Raw genomic sequence first — 13,684 nt, 5'->3', positions numbered from 1 at the left:
CTTCGGTTCAGGTCATGATCTCACAGCTTGTGGGTTCGAGCCCCACCTCACGCTCTGTGCTCAGAGCCTGGAGCCTGCTTCAGATTCTGTGTCGCCCTTTCTCTCTGCCCCTCCCCTGCTCACACTCTGTGCTTCTCTCTCTCTCAAAAATAAATAAACATTTAAAAAAACAATAAATATTGCTATAATGTTATTTTATAATGGTAACTGTTTTTTGTTAACTTGTCTCCCTTAGGAGTCCAGTCTTGGCTCTCTTCTGCAACTTCTATCTTGCCAATCTTCAATCTGGCCACAGGAGGGCATTAGAAGCCACCGGGAGCCGGGAGCCCCCTAGTGGCCACTAGAGGTCTCCAAGGCACTGGCTCCGCCCACAGATCTCCAGGGGCTCCGTTTGCTCACTTGTTGGGAAGTGGAGTCTCTGGAGGACACCAGGTTCCTAGGTGGACTTGGTGGGCAGGCAGGATCAAAAGAAGAGCCTCCAGCAGACACCGGCACCCCCCCACCCCCACCCCTGCACACTCTGAGACCTCAAGACACTTGCAGGAGACTTCCTAGAGTGGGTTACCGCCATACAGTGGCTTTGCAGCTCTGGTCCCATGTCTTTGACCTTCTCTACCCTTCTCTGCCCATGTGTCTCTTCTGGGCACATGTTCCAAGTAGGCTTAGAGGAAGATGAAGGGAGAGAGAGGGCTTTTGTTTCCCCAGTCCAAAATTCTGCAAGGGATTCCTGGCAGATGAGCAAGGCTGAACCCCATATTTGAAGAATGCAGGCCAAACCCGAGCCGCATGGTGGAAGAGTAGTCCTCGTGGCCCAGAAGTTCAAGGAGGGAGTGTGTGAAATGCATTTACAACTGCTCCACTGAAACTTGCTGGAATCTCACTCCTTTGGTCCTGGCGTTTTGTTTTGTTCAATTCCAGGGTCAGACCGAGGTTGTTTTTAGATTTACTAACCACTTTTCACCCCCATGCTCTCAACTTTTAGAATTTCAGAGAGGAGGGGTTGTTGGAGGTGATTAGCCTACCCCCCTCTTGTTACTGATTCAGGAGGTGGAGTGACTTCCCAAGGGCCATGGCTTGGAACAAGATCCAGGTCTCCCAACTTCTCCTGTGTTTTCTTCATCACTTAGATGAGGGCATGGCTAATTTGGGGCCCCTCTTAGTGGAATATATAGGGGATAAGCAGTAATATATAGAGACTCAGCTGTTGACTCATGAATATTGGTTCAACTCCAACTCCATATTGCTTTTCTGCAAAATCCTTGCATTGCATAATTTCAGAACACATAGAAATTCCTCCTGGTTATTTTTCCTCTTGTTATGAAACCTTTTCTCCCCAGAACTCCTGGCACCTGAATTCCTCTGCTTACATGGTGGCCAAGCTCTACTCCTTTACCCAAATAGGCTTCTGTGTTGCACAAGCCAGTCTGACCTGGGTCAGGTTGACTTTCTTCGACTGGAGTCCATGTCTCTTCTTTCCTAGAAGCCTGCCCAGATACTTAAATCCCAGGCTGAAGGCCTGGTGTCCTCTGCCTCAGGACACCTCACCAGCCCATATAGAGGAAGTGAGTCACATCAGGGCAGGCAGCTTGGGGCACTGTGGGTGTGGCCATGTCTGCCCTGGGCACTGGGGGATGGGGCAGAAAGGTAGTGATCAAAATCTCCTGGTCCAGTCAAGGCAGGAGTGTGCGTGCTCCCGCTCTGTTGACCAGATGGGGTAACATCATTCTAATGCTGCCCACAGCCACTGCCCCCTCCTCCATCCACCTTCTCTTTTGTTTCCTGGGGGAGTGATACACCCTCTTATCTTTATTTCTCAGGCCTTGACTATCCAACTCCTGCCCCAAAACTTCCCCTGCCCACTGCTATCTTAAAAAGGTTCAACGGTCTTCGGTTCTCTGAGCAATCATTTAAACCGTCTTGTGCCTGGCGGGGGTGGGGGTGGGTGGGGGGCACCTGGGTGGCTCAGTTGGTTGAGTGTAGGACTCTTGATGTCCCCGCTGGGGTCATGATCCCTGGGTTGTGGGTTGGAGCTCCGCATAGGGCTCTGCGCTGAGTGTGGAGCCTGCTTAGGATTCTCTGACTTCCTCTGCCCTTCTACCCCACTCACACGCCCTCTCTCTCTCTCTCTCTCTCTCTCTCTCAAATAAATAAAATAAAGTCTTGTGGGCACCTTTGGAGAAACATGGCATCTAGGAAAACTGCTTGAGAAAAGGGTTCAGAAGCTACAGAAAGGGAACCAAATAGTACAAGGTGTGAGGAGGTAGAGAGGCACCCAAAGGTTAGCTGGAGCCCAAACAAGAGACACTGCACCCAGCTGGAAAAGGGCCTGTGGGTGTGTAGCACAGAGGAATCTGGGGAGGACTCTCAAGAAAGGTAGAGGGAATTCTGGATTGGAAGGCAGAGGGAGAGGGTACAGGGAGGTAAAAAGATGTAAGGGGTAAGGGTCAGGGAGGAATTCAGCCTGGGGCAAAGGAAGACAGGCCTGGAGGGCTTGCTGGGATCTGGAAAATCAGGCAGGCCTGGGCTAAAAAACTGCAGAAGAGCCCACTGGGGGCTGGTTCGGTGAGAGGTGGGCCAGGGGTTGGGCCGATAGCTCTCATTTCTCCAGTGGTAGGAATTCGCTGAGGGTCCTACTGCAAAGAGCAAATGAATAAATAGCTTGGAAATCAGCCCCTGCTTCCACAAGTCTCCAAGACAGAGCCTCAGGTGAGGGCCAAGCTCTCAACTGGAATAGGTGGGAGGCCACTCTCCTTCCTAGCACAGCTGTTAAAACACCCGAACTTGACTAGATAAACCATGAACGACATTGTCAGAGGTTCTGTGATAATATAAAAACACCAACATTTCACCAAGGTAAAAATTAAACCAAACCAAACGAAGTTACCTCTAGTGGCTCAAACTCTAGATCTCTCTTTAAGCAAATCTCTCAACACATCCTAGCCACATTCTGTCCATGCTAGGAGATGCTAGGAGTCAAGGTCAGTTTTCCAGAATAATAAGCATGTGGCATCTTCCTGAAACATCAATTCTACCAGAGCAGGAAGGACATTTTTAAAACGTGAATCAGGAGAGGGGGAAATGGTGCAGATTGCAAAGTCAAATACATTTTACAAAACAAAAGTTGGGGGTTGGCCCTTTCAGAGCGTCCACTACAGTGGGGTGTGTGTCCACGGCGGGTAGGTTTCACCGCACTTGGGCGGAAACGTGGGTTTTAAGGCGGGGATGCAGCGGGGGACTTCGTAGGGGCCGCAGGCTCTGTAAGGAATCACCGGCGCCCGCCACCTGGGTCGGCCTGAGGGGCTCGCCCGAAGCCGAGGCACCTTCCCCCCTCTGCTGCCCAGTGCGGCGGGAGGTGGAAGGTGGCAACTGGTCGGGGGCACCTGGGCTGAGGTCGCCGACCGCAGTCGGGAGCCGGCAGGTGCGGGTTCGCGGGCATCTCGCGGGTCTGCCCCCCGAGGGGAGAGCCCAGCGCGGCCGCCGGGCCCGCACCTGCCTCCCCTGCTCGGGGGCTGCTCCGGGGTGCGGCGACCGCAGCGGGCACGGGTCCGAGGGCCGAGGAAGAGGCGGCGGGAGCGGGGCTGGGCGCAGAGGCCCGGGCCCCGCCGCCCGCTCTCCCTCCCCGCCCCTGCCCCTGCCGTCGCCGGGCCGCAGGCCCACGCCCAGTCTCCCCGTTCCTGGGCCGCCCGCGGCCTTGCTCTCCGGCGCTGGGCTCGGACGCAGCCGTGCAGGGCTCGGCGGGAGGAGGAGGAAGGAGGGAGGGAGCGGGCGGGCGGGCAGGCGGAAGGGGGAGGAGAGGAGCGAGCCGAGCCAGTCCGGAGTGGGGGGGGGGGGTGCGGAGCTCGGACGCCCGGAGACACGGAGCAGCGGCTCCCGGCCCGGCCAGCCCCGCGACGCCGCTGCCGCCGCCGAGTGAGTGGGGGACCCCGGCCCGGGAGCCGCAGGCACTGCGCGCAGGGGCGGGGAGCGGCCGCCGAAAAGTTGGGAGAAGTGGGGGCCGCTCCGACGCGGCTCCGCGGAGAGGGCCCTGGCCGCGGAGGGGGCGGGGGGGGGGGGCGGCCGGGGCAGGGGCACCGGGGCGCGAGCTCTGGGCAGCGGGGCTGGGGGCGGGGGACTGCGGCCCCGGGGCGCGGGGGCGCGTGCGCGGGGTGCTCATGGCGGCGGGCCGGGGGCAGGGCGGGCCGGAGCGCCTCGCGGGAGCGGCCGGGCCCCCAGCGCCGCTGGAGGGCAGGCTGGCCGGGTGCCCCGGGCCTGGAGAAGCCAGCCCTCCTGGCAACAGGTAGAGGCTGGAGGGAGGCACCCGGAGCCGCTCGCGGAGGGCCCGAGCCGCCGGCGCCCCTTTGTTGGGGAGGAGAGTCTCCCCCCCCCCCCCCCCCTCCGCCGCCCCGGCCTGGCGGCGGGCCCGCGGCCAGGGTAGGAGGGAGACGGGGGTCGTGCCGACTTTTTCTCGGGCTGGTCCTCAGTGCCCGCCCCGGGAGGGAGGTCAGAGCGTCCATGTGCTTAACGGGAAACAGGAAGGAGTGGCTCTTGCGTCTGCCCCGGCCCCCCAAGGCTAAGGCTCCTATACCGTTATGGGGTGTGTGTGGCAGGGGTGGGGAGGGGGGAAGCTGCCGGTGAAACTGGTTTTCTGGGCCACAGCTTGTTAATTACCGGCCTGGAGGCTCTCTGGCAAGTAGGTTAATGGCAGGTGTGTGGCGCTAATCTTTGGCCTGAGCTTGGGGGTTTCTCTCTCTCCCCAAGCCAGGCCCCTGGCATCAAAACCTGGGCTTAAGTCACTTGAGTTGCTAGACTCAGTAGTCAGGCGGACTCTGGGGACCCTGAGAAATGGAGAAGGGAGCTGAGTCTGGGAAGGCCTCCAGCAGGCAGTCACCCCACATCGGTGCTGGAAGGGTCGCTGCCCCCGTACCAAAGTCCAGATCACCTAATCTAAATGTGGGTGGCCAGCTGCACTTGTGGTGGGGCTCTAGGGATAAGGACTTGTCTGCAGCTTTGTGTCTCCGGGCCTGGCCTTAATCATAAAGTGACCTGCACACACTCTCTGTTCTAAACAGAGTTCCTTGTCTCCCTTGGCACCCTACAGTCCACTCCCTTCACTGGGGCCTTTGCACGGCTTTCCCCCTGGGAGGGCCGGCCTCCTCTCTCCCCTGTCACTGGCCACAGGCCACTGATTCTTTACAGCACTGCCCGGCTCAGCCTCTTCAACCTGCCTGCCTCTCCCTGCCCCTGGAGGCTGTAGTCACATGCACTATTTGGGTGTGTTGGGGCCTCTAGCGGGGCAGCTTAGACAAGCTAAATTTGGGGACCTACACTGCGGCCTGGAACAATGACACACCTCCTGTTGGCTTCATCTAGTTCCTGAGGTGCTGTTGCTGCCTGAAAAGAGACTTTTCAACTGGAAGACCATTTGGGTCCTCCCGCTTTTTTGTAGTCCCTCAAGCCTGTGGGACCCTGTGTTTGTCACTCTCTCCTTTGCTGATCCTGTTTTCCTCAATCATATCTCCAAACTCTAAGAGCCAGAGAGACTTTTCACATTGAGTCGGACATCCCTTCCCCACCAACTCCAACTTCTGCCCTCTAAGCGTTCTGGGTTTACAAGCCCCCATGGGTACCCTCTGCCCCTTTTTATCCATCTCTGAGTGTGTGGGAGGGGTCAGTCAGAGTTGGGGTAAAGGGTGGGGGTGGGGCAGAGCCCTGTTCAAGTTCCTGGTAATCCAATGCCCATGAAATCCCTGCTCTGCTGGCCCCTTTCCAGCCTGTGCCTCAGAAAGTGGCATCTGTGTCTCTGAGGCAGGTGTGTATGTGTGTGTGCGTGTGTATATGTGTGTATGTATGTGAGAGACACACACAGATGCATACACACACTGTCATCTCTTCATGTGTGTGTCAGGAGTAAATTCTGTGAGTGGAAAAACATCTGTAGGTGTGATTTCTCCAGCAGAAAATCAAGTATCTACCCTGAGGGCCAACTTGCTGGAAAAGCAGGGTTGTCTCCCTAGGCCAAGTAGATATCCTGCCTTCTTGGCTTGATGCGCTGGTGCCAAGAAGCCACCAGGGCTGCCTCTGGGAGCAGACTTGTTGCTTCTGTGGGGGTGTGTAAGCAGGGCGCTGGGAGCCCCTGTTGTTCACCCCCCCCTCCAACCCGTGTTGAGTCAGAAGTCCTGACCCTGCTGAATCTGGTGCTTCTCCCTGCTGGGCTAGGCCCAGGGTGGGGAAGGGTGGGCAGGGAGGGGGTAGCATTCCTCTGCTAATGGAAGTCCTAGGCTGGGCCACAAGGGAGGGCTGTGGTCACAGAAAGACTGAAAGCCAAGTGTGAGAGAGCCCCCATGAATCTGCATCTCTGAGCTCCTGACACACCATATTCTCTGGCTTTCCCTGTTTGGGATGGGAAGGGGATGAGTGCTATCTTGTCCTGGGGTTGAGATAGTTGCACTATCCTGGTGATTGCCCTTGACCACTCTCTGACACTTTTTCTGCCAGCTTCCCCAGCTTCTCACTTTCTTTGGAGGGATAGACTGGCAGAAGACATTCCTGGACCCCAGGAGTCAGGGAGAGGGGCCCCACTCCTACCCTCTGGGACCCCAGCCGGCCTTCTGAATCTTTAATCCTCAAAATGTCCCTGACAAGAGAAACTTCCTGCCAGTTTTCACTGACCAGTGTAGGGATGGGGCCCAATCTCCAGGCCTGTCTGTACCTTTGGCTTTAGATCTCAGTGAATGACAAGTTGGGCTCTAAGAGACAGCAGTCAGGGACATGTCAGGTGTACTTCCCTACCTCCAATCTAGCTAAGCTAAGAATGTGGAAAGGAGGATCCAGAGATGTGCTAGCACATCTAGGCCTTTTACCTTGCCCCCTCTCCATTAAATTTTCTCTATCTTTTCTCCGGGATAAAAGTGTGTCGTACACATGGTCGTGTGGGTAAAGTTCCACTGTGGATAATTATGTTTAATTTTGTTCAGTTCAAAAAGGTTCCATCTCTTTAACTGATTAAATATTTATTCTGGCTAAGGTGGAGGGGGAAGGGGCAATGAATGCCCTCAGGAGCTGAGGCCTGGAGAGAGAGAGAGAGAGAGAGAGAGAGAGAGAGAGAGAGAGAGAGAGAGAGATTGGGGGAAGGTGAAGCTGAAGCTCCTTTATTGTCAGTGCTGACCTCTGATTTCATCTGAGAGCAGTGACCAGGAGTGGGGACAAGAGGGTAAAGTCCTTGAGCTGGAATAATGACCCGTGACAGGCTGAGAGGGATTTCGCAAGTGCTTCTGTGGTGGGTGTGGGCGGAGCTGTTGGAAGAGCAGCCGGAGGACCAGCCCAGCTCAGCTGAGATCTGATCAGCCTTCAGCCAGTGGCACCAACTGGTGTCCAATTCACAGTGGAGAACAATCTCCCCACTCTCTTCCCTCCCTGGGTGGGAGGAGACCACCTTCCTCCTTCTGTGTCAGCGCTTCATTCCAAGGCCAGCCTGAATACCACCACCTCTCTTCCCTCCTGGGAGGATGAGGGCTGGCAGCCTGGAAACTTCTGCCCTTGCCATCCTGCTGGCGTTCATTGCTGAGTCCCAGGACTGCCAGGTATTGTGTTGGTACCGGCATCACTGACGCTTCAGGACCATCTTGCTCTTAGCTCCAAGCAGCTGCTGTCCCCCTCGGAGCCACAGACAGTGGCTGTGTAGGATACGTCAAAGGAGGTCTGTATCCTCCCTCATTCTGGTATCCAAGTGGTTGGTCACTACCACCCTGATGATCCTTTCTCTAACAGTGGAGGAAAAGGTGGGGCGGCAGAGGAAGCAACAGCTTTTATTATCTGAGAGTATTTGTGATGGCTGTTCCCCTGCAGACTAGTTAGGGTTTTATTTTCTAGATGAGCCTTAGGAAGAAATAGTTCCTAGTCCCACCAGATGTCTTGGTCTGCTGTCACCATGGTCTGTCCCCCAATCCCTGATCCTTTGCAGCCTTGCTTTCACTTTATTTCTGAAAAGAGGCTTCAGTTAAGAGTTCTTCAGCCTTATTTGCTGGGATTGGATGTCTCAGCATGGGGTGTTAATCTTGTGTGTGATAGTTTGAGGTCCACTGATTGTCCTGGGGCTCAGCATCCTTTAGGGACATCATTTTGCTTTACTTCGGCCTCTTAATTTTCCCTAGGGACCTGTTACCTGGATGGGTTGTAGGGAAGGAGGAGGTAGGGTTCGCCTCAGCCCTGCAATCTGTTTTCGGGGCTTCCCTGACAGGGAAGCTTCCAGCTGTGGGTTGGCTTGAGGGATGGAGGGGGTAGCTGAAGAGTGGGATGGGGGAGGGTGCCTCCTTTACTCAGATTGTTGGTTACAGCCTCTAGGGCCAGATCCTGCCTGTCCTCCATGCTGGGGTAGCAACATGACCGGAAGACCCCAAGGTTCTTAGTTCTAGAGAATTGGGACTCCTGGGGGTTGTCAGCATCACCCTTCAGTTGCTAAAAACAGTAAATGTTAGAACTGGAAAGGCACCATGTTGCAGATGAAGAAGCTGATTTGTCCGAGGCCATTGGCCAGGACCGGAATCCAGGGCTTGAATCTCTGTCCCCTTCTCCTTTGTTACACCATGGAAACTTTCATCTCTCTTTTCCCCCATAGCTGCCCCCTGTGATGCCTTCTCCCTTCCCCCCTCCTCACTCAGGATGCTCCAGACCCTGTATGACTACTTCTGGTGGGAACGGCTGTGGCTGCCTGTGAACTTAACCTGGGCTGATCTAGAAGACCGGGATGGACGTGTCTATGCCAAAGCCTCAGACCTCTACATCACACTACCCCTGGCCTTGCTCTTCCTCATCGTTCGATACTTCTTTGAGCTGTGAGCATACTGCCCCTACCCCCATGCCTTCCTTGGCTGCCAGACACAGTGAAATTTCTCGCACTTCAAGTCCATCTCTTGCTGTTTAATTGGTGCTGGGTCCCGCTCTTCTGGCCACCCCAATCCCTGCCTACTGTGCGCCCCCCCCACTGATCCCTGCCTACTGTGCACCCCCCCACTGATCCCTGCCTACTGTGTGCCCCCCACTAAAGGCAGCATTGTCTTCCTGAGGGTTCAGCACCCCCAGGCCCTCTCCTTCAATGGTCGTTTGTTCTCCCCCTCCCCGCTCCCGCCCGGTCACTTGTGAACACAGGCAGCTTTGTCAGCTCTGGGCAGCCCATGGAGGCCAGAGAGAGGGTTGCTGGGAAACTGAGGCCCAGGATAAAGTTGCCTGAGCTTGCAGTCCTTTCCCCTCCCAGTGTAGGGGCTACTGAGACACTGAGGTGCTTCCAGAGAGCCAGACACTTCTCACTCCTATCCCTTCCTCAGTTACGTGGCCACCCCACTGGCTGCCCTCCTGAACATAAAGGAGAAAACTCGGCTGCGGGCACCTCCCAACCCCACCTTGGAGCATTTCTACCTGACCAGTGGCAAGCAGCCCAAACAGGTTTGAGCCGCAGACCCCAGCCTGGCAGTCACTGGGTGCTAAGGGGGGGAGAGCAGGGGGAGGGGGCAGGCTGCAGGGCCAACCCTGGTGGGTGAAGAGAGGAGAGGGCAGGGGTGCCGACCTAGCTTCTCACTGGGAGAGGGCGGGAGGGTGGGGGAGCCGAAGCCGAATGGTAATGGGGCTTTCTCATGACACCCAGGCAGAGGTAGAGCTCCTGTCACGGCAGAGCGGGCTCTCTGGCCGCCAGGTAGAGCGCTGGTTCCGGCGCCGCCGCAACCAGGACCGGCCCAGTCTCCTCAAGAAGTTCCGAGAAGCCAGGTAGGGGAGGCTGGGGCAGGAGAAGCTGGGCGGCAGAGGAAGCTCTGATGTATCTTGCTGGGAGGGGTGGGCCATGACCCTGTGCGGGGAGAGGCTGTACCTAGGTGAGCAGGTGAATTTGGTTATTAATGATATTGAGAGGATATCTGGGGGCACTTGGGGGTGGCTGGAGGGCTATGCCACTCTTCCAGTCCTTTCTGCTTCCTCTTGCAGCTGGAGATTCACCTTTTATCTGATCGCTTTCATTGCTGGCATGGCCGTCATTGTGGATGTGAGTGGGGATTAATGGGAGGTGGGAGTAGGCTCTCTAGCAAGGTGGGATGAGGCCACAGAACTTGGGTCCCTCCTCTTTTAACCTCTCACTGTCTCTCTGCAGAAACCCTGGTTCTATGACATGAAGAAGGTTTGGGAGGGCTATCCCATACAGGTATGAAATGGGGTCCTGACTCATTGTATAGCATCAAGGTAGGACAGGACTAGGACACACACACCCTCGTGAAGAGAGGATCTCTGGATGGATCACATGGAACACATGGCAGAAGGCACTGGAGTCGTGGTGCTAAAGCACTTTGGGCTAGAAGGGCTGGGTTTGGACAGGTGAGACTCTTGGGACCTGCTGCTCCAGGGCCCCTTACCTTTCTTTCTCTCCGCTCTCCCAGAGCACCATCCCTTCCCAGTATTGGTACTACATGATTGAACTTTCTTTCTACTGGTCCCTGCTCTTCAGCATTGCCTCTGATGTCAAGCGTAAGGTGGGTTAGGGAGCTGTGCCATTAAGCCTAAAGAACCAAGATAAAACCCTGGGAGGAAGAGCCCCCGCTTTGATTTCTGGGTATTTGGATGGAGCTGTGGGTTGAGGGGCACAAAGGGGAAGGGGAGGTAGGAATAGTGGGGGCTGGGGAACAGTTAATAGTGCCCTGAAGCCTGCATCTTTCCTTCAGGATTTCAAGGAACAGATCATCCACCACGTGGCTACCATCATCCTCATCAGCTTCTCCTGGTTTGCCAATTACATCCGAGCAGGGACTCTGATCATGGCTCTTCATGACTCTTCTGACTACCTGCTAGAGGTCAGGCTTCCTGGGCCATTTCTTCAAACCTAGAGACTCTGGTGCAGGTTCTCCCATCCCTCTCCCTTTTTTGCAGGGTGGTGGTGGTGGTGGTGGTGGTGGTGGTGGTGGTGGTGGTGGTGGTGGTGGTGGTGGTGGTGGTGCTGGTGCTGTTGACGTTCCTGGGACCAAGGAAGCGGGGGGCACAGAGCCAGCATGTGTATGAACATATATGGGAGAGTCAGGAGCCTGTGATGATGGATGGGGCTATCTATGCAGTCAGCCAAGATGTTTAACTATGCGGGATGGAAAAACACCTGCAACAACATCTTCATCGTCTTCGCCATTGTCTTCATCATCACCCGACTGGTCATCCTGCCCTTCTGGTGAGTAGGAGGCCAGAGGACACTCCTGTCCTCGAGGAATCAGGAGTCTTGCCTCTCCCTGCCCCTCCTCTGTGTGTTTACAATTCCCTCTACTTTCCTACTGCAGGATCTTGCACTGCACCGTGGTGTACCCATTGGAGCTCTACCCCGCCTTCTTTGGCTACTACTTCTTTAATTCCATGATGGGAGTGCTACAGCTGCTACATGTCTTCTGGGCTTACTTCATTCTGCGCATGGCCCACAAGTTCATAACTGGAAAGGTGAATGCTCTGTAGGCCCCACTACCTTCAACTCTAGAAACCGCCCAAACTCCCTCCCGTAGCAGCAACCTGCTAAGAGACTACTGTGGGGCCCTGGGTAAAGCAGGACAAGCCTGCTGAGAGAGGCATTTCTTGGGGGTTTGAGGACAGCGAGTAACCCTTCTTATCCCTTCCACAGCTGGTAGAAGATGAACGCAGTGACCCGGAAGAAACCGAGAGCTCAGAGGGGGAGGAGGCTATAGCAGGGGGAGGAGCAAAGAGCCGGCCACTAGCCAACGGCCACCCTGTCATCAGTAACAACCATCGTAAGAATGACTGAACCATTGTTCCTGCTGCCCCTCAGATTAATGCGTAAAGCCAAGGAACTAGTCCCTCCTCCCCACAGGGCCACTTTGAGCCCTGGGGGCTGGGGAGGGGGGCTGGGAAGCAGAAAGCAAGGAGAAAGTTCTTCTGTGTCCCAGCCCCCTGCTTCTTTGTCACCCAGTTGCCTTTAAACCAAATTCGAACCAGCCAATCCCCAGGTAGAGGGGAGGCTGGTACATCCTTTGTTAGAGGGGGACGGACTTCTTTTCCTCTCTTTTTTTCAAGGTGTACTGTTGTTTCTGAGGCCCTTCCTCAGCTCTGGGGGTGGGGGTTACAACTCACATTCCTTATTCTTCAGAATTTGGCCCCAGCTGTTTGCCTCTGACCCCCTGACCTCCAGAGCCAGGGTTGTGCCTTACTGTGCCACCTGTGGGCCTCATTCTGCCAAAGAGGGACCAAGGCTCACCTTTCTAGGCTCCCTAACTTGGGCCAGAAACCAAAGCTGAGCTTTTACTTTTTTCCCTCCAAAGACACAAATGAATTGAGTGTAGGAGGGTACACATGACCCCTGCCCTACCTCTGCCAAAAAGGAGGAGCCACACTGGGACTGTTCGGCCGGTCTACGTGTCACTTCTCTGCCAGCTCTCTCTAGTCACAGGTCCAAGATCTTACTGCCTCCTTTCTCTGGCCTCTTTCCCTAGGCTAGCTGGTTTGGAATAGAATGGCAACTAGTTCTAATTTTTATTTATTAAACATTCGGTGTTTTGGTTTTCAAGCCAGAATTACAGCTAGCACCTGGCATTTGAGCAGAGGGACCACTTCAGACCAAAATGTACTGTTAATGGTGTTTTGTTTTTTTTTTAATTAAAATATATTAAAGATGAAAACATGGCAACAAGTGTCTGAGACTAGCAGGAACTGCGAAGGGGGATCAACTAAATAAACTAAGGTAGTCTTCCTCATGGTTATGTGATGTTTTCATTTTTAAATTTCATATGGCAAATAAGAAAAAGCCAAGGTAGGGAGGGTAAGAGATTAATGACAGCTGCACCTTGGGAAGGGTGGGGGGGGGAAACAGTGCTGTTCCAGACAGACCCAGAGCTAGAAGCGTGGGGACCGAGAAAGAGAAATCAAATCACAGTCTTAGTTTTAACATCTTGTTAAAAGACGTTCAAGAAACCATACAAATGAAGGATAGTAAACGCACAGCCCTCATTCCAGGAATAAAGTCTGTCAGAAGCATGGACACTTGAACACACACAGGCTGGGAGGGAGGAGTAACAGGAGGACCGACGGATGTCAGGCCCAGGTTGGTGTGGTGACCTCTCCCCACCCCTGGCGCTTCAGGAGGTGGAGGAGGGACCTTGCCTGCTAGCACCACATTGGAAGGGACCTCCTGATCCAGAGCCCCCATTTCTACCTACTAGGAGCCGGGGGAGGGGCGCGACTGGAGACAGGGTCAGAGTCGGAGAGTCAGGAAGACCCAGTTCCTGAGGAAAGGATGCTTTGGGAAGGGTTCGGGACGTTGAGAAGGCTGTCCTCTAAAGAAGCCGCCCCCTGCATTCAATGGCCCCGCAGCAGCACAGCAGCTCCTTGCCTTCCACACTGCCCACCTCATAGTTGTAGTCCCAAGTCAGCTCAGTCCCGGCCCGGATCCTCCTGGACAGGAAGGAAGGGACAGGTTCGGTGAAGGCAGCCCATCACCAGGTGCACGCGGCGCTGGAGCACAGACAGAATGCTGCTCTTCCCTCCCACCCCCTCCCCGATCCCCTCTTACTTGCTGGCAAAGAAGGCCACCCAGGGGAAGCGAAGATCGTGAGTGTCCACAAAGACATTCTGGACAAACAGGTTGGGGCTGCAGCTGTGCTGTGGGTTTAAGGACAGGATGCATAAGATACAAGGAAACAGAACCTGGCTTTGTGGGGTAAGCAGGAGTTGGATAAAATATGCC

The 13,684-nt window shown here is 55.2% G+C and overlaps 2 protein-coding genes across 11 annotated transcripts in view; one reads left to right on the top strand and one right to left on the bottom strand.

Moving 5' to 3' along the window:
* Positions 1-3,396: 3,396 nt before the first annotated feature.
* Positions 3,397-12,695, top strand: CERS2 (ceramide synthase 2). 5 transcript variants are annotated; one of them, XM_086718151.1, is made up of 11 exons: positions 3,397-3,418; positions 8,637-8,810; positions 9,300-9,417; positions 9,617-9,735; positions 9,949-10,006; positions 10,112-10,162; positions 10,395-10,487; positions 10,677-10,805; positions 11,064-11,170; positions 11,277-11,430; positions 11,609-12,695. In XM_086718151.1, exons 2-11 carry the CDS (start codon positions 8,638-8,640, stop codon positions 11,747-11,749), a joined length of 1,143 nt encoding a protein of 380 aa, XP_086574277.1. In that variant the 5' UTR covers positions 3,397-3,418; position 8,637; the 3' UTR covers positions 11,750-12,695. The 5 variants fall into 5 exon arrangements, with proteins under 5 accessions (XP_086574277.1, XP_086574273.1, XP_086574275.1 ...); XM_086718147.1 differs by lacking the exon at positions 3,397-3,418 and adding an exon at positions 3,757-3,909; XM_086718149.1 differs by lacking the exon at positions 3,397-3,418 and adding an exon at positions 3,796-3,909 and having other exon boundaries at positions 8,594-8,810.
* A 181-nt stretch (positions 12,696-12,876) lies between these two features.
* The window catches only part of SETDB1 (SET domain bifurcated histone lysine methyltransferase 1), a 35,151-nt gene continuing 34,343 nt past the window's right edge, over positions 12,877-13,684 (bottom strand). For all 6 annotated transcript variants that reach the window (XM_086718142.1, XM_086718141.1, XM_086718143.1 and 3 more), the window contains 2 exons: positions 13,511-13,599; positions 12,877-13,392 (listed from right to left, as the gene is read on the bottom strand). In XM_086718142.1, the coding sequence (XP_086574268.1) occupies positions 13,275-13,392; positions 13,511-13,599 (207 nt within the window). In that variant the 3' untranslated portion in view covers positions 12,877-13,274. The remainder of the gene's footprint in view (positions 13,393-13,510; positions 13,600-13,684) is intronic.

This window comes from Puma concolor, chromosome C1 (assembly GCF_028749965.1).
Source record: "Puma concolor isolate L17-30 chromosome C1, mPumCon1.1.hap2, whole genome shotgun sequence".
In the NCBI taxonomy this organism is placed as follows: domain Eukaryota; kingdom Metazoa; phylum Chordata; class Mammalia; order Carnivora; family Felidae; genus Puma; species Puma concolor.
The sequence above is the reverse complement of the archived record's forward strand: the minus strand, read 5'-3'. Positions and strand labels throughout refer to the sequence as shown.

Excerpts from the sequence above, each read along its gene's own strand:
- CERS2 (XM_086718151.1), top strand. The coding sequence starts at position 8,638 with ATGCTCCAGACCCTGTATGACTACTTCTGGTGGGAACGGCTGTGGCTG. Across the intron at positions 8,811-9,299 it reads GTTCGATACTTCTTTGAGCT|TTACGTGGCCACCCCACTGG; the intron begins GTGAGCATACTG and ends TCCCTTCCTCAG. Across the intron at positions 10,163-10,394 it reads GGGAGGGCTATCCCATACAG|AGCACCATCCCTTCCCAGTA; the intron begins GTATGAAATGGG and ends CCGCTCTCCCAG.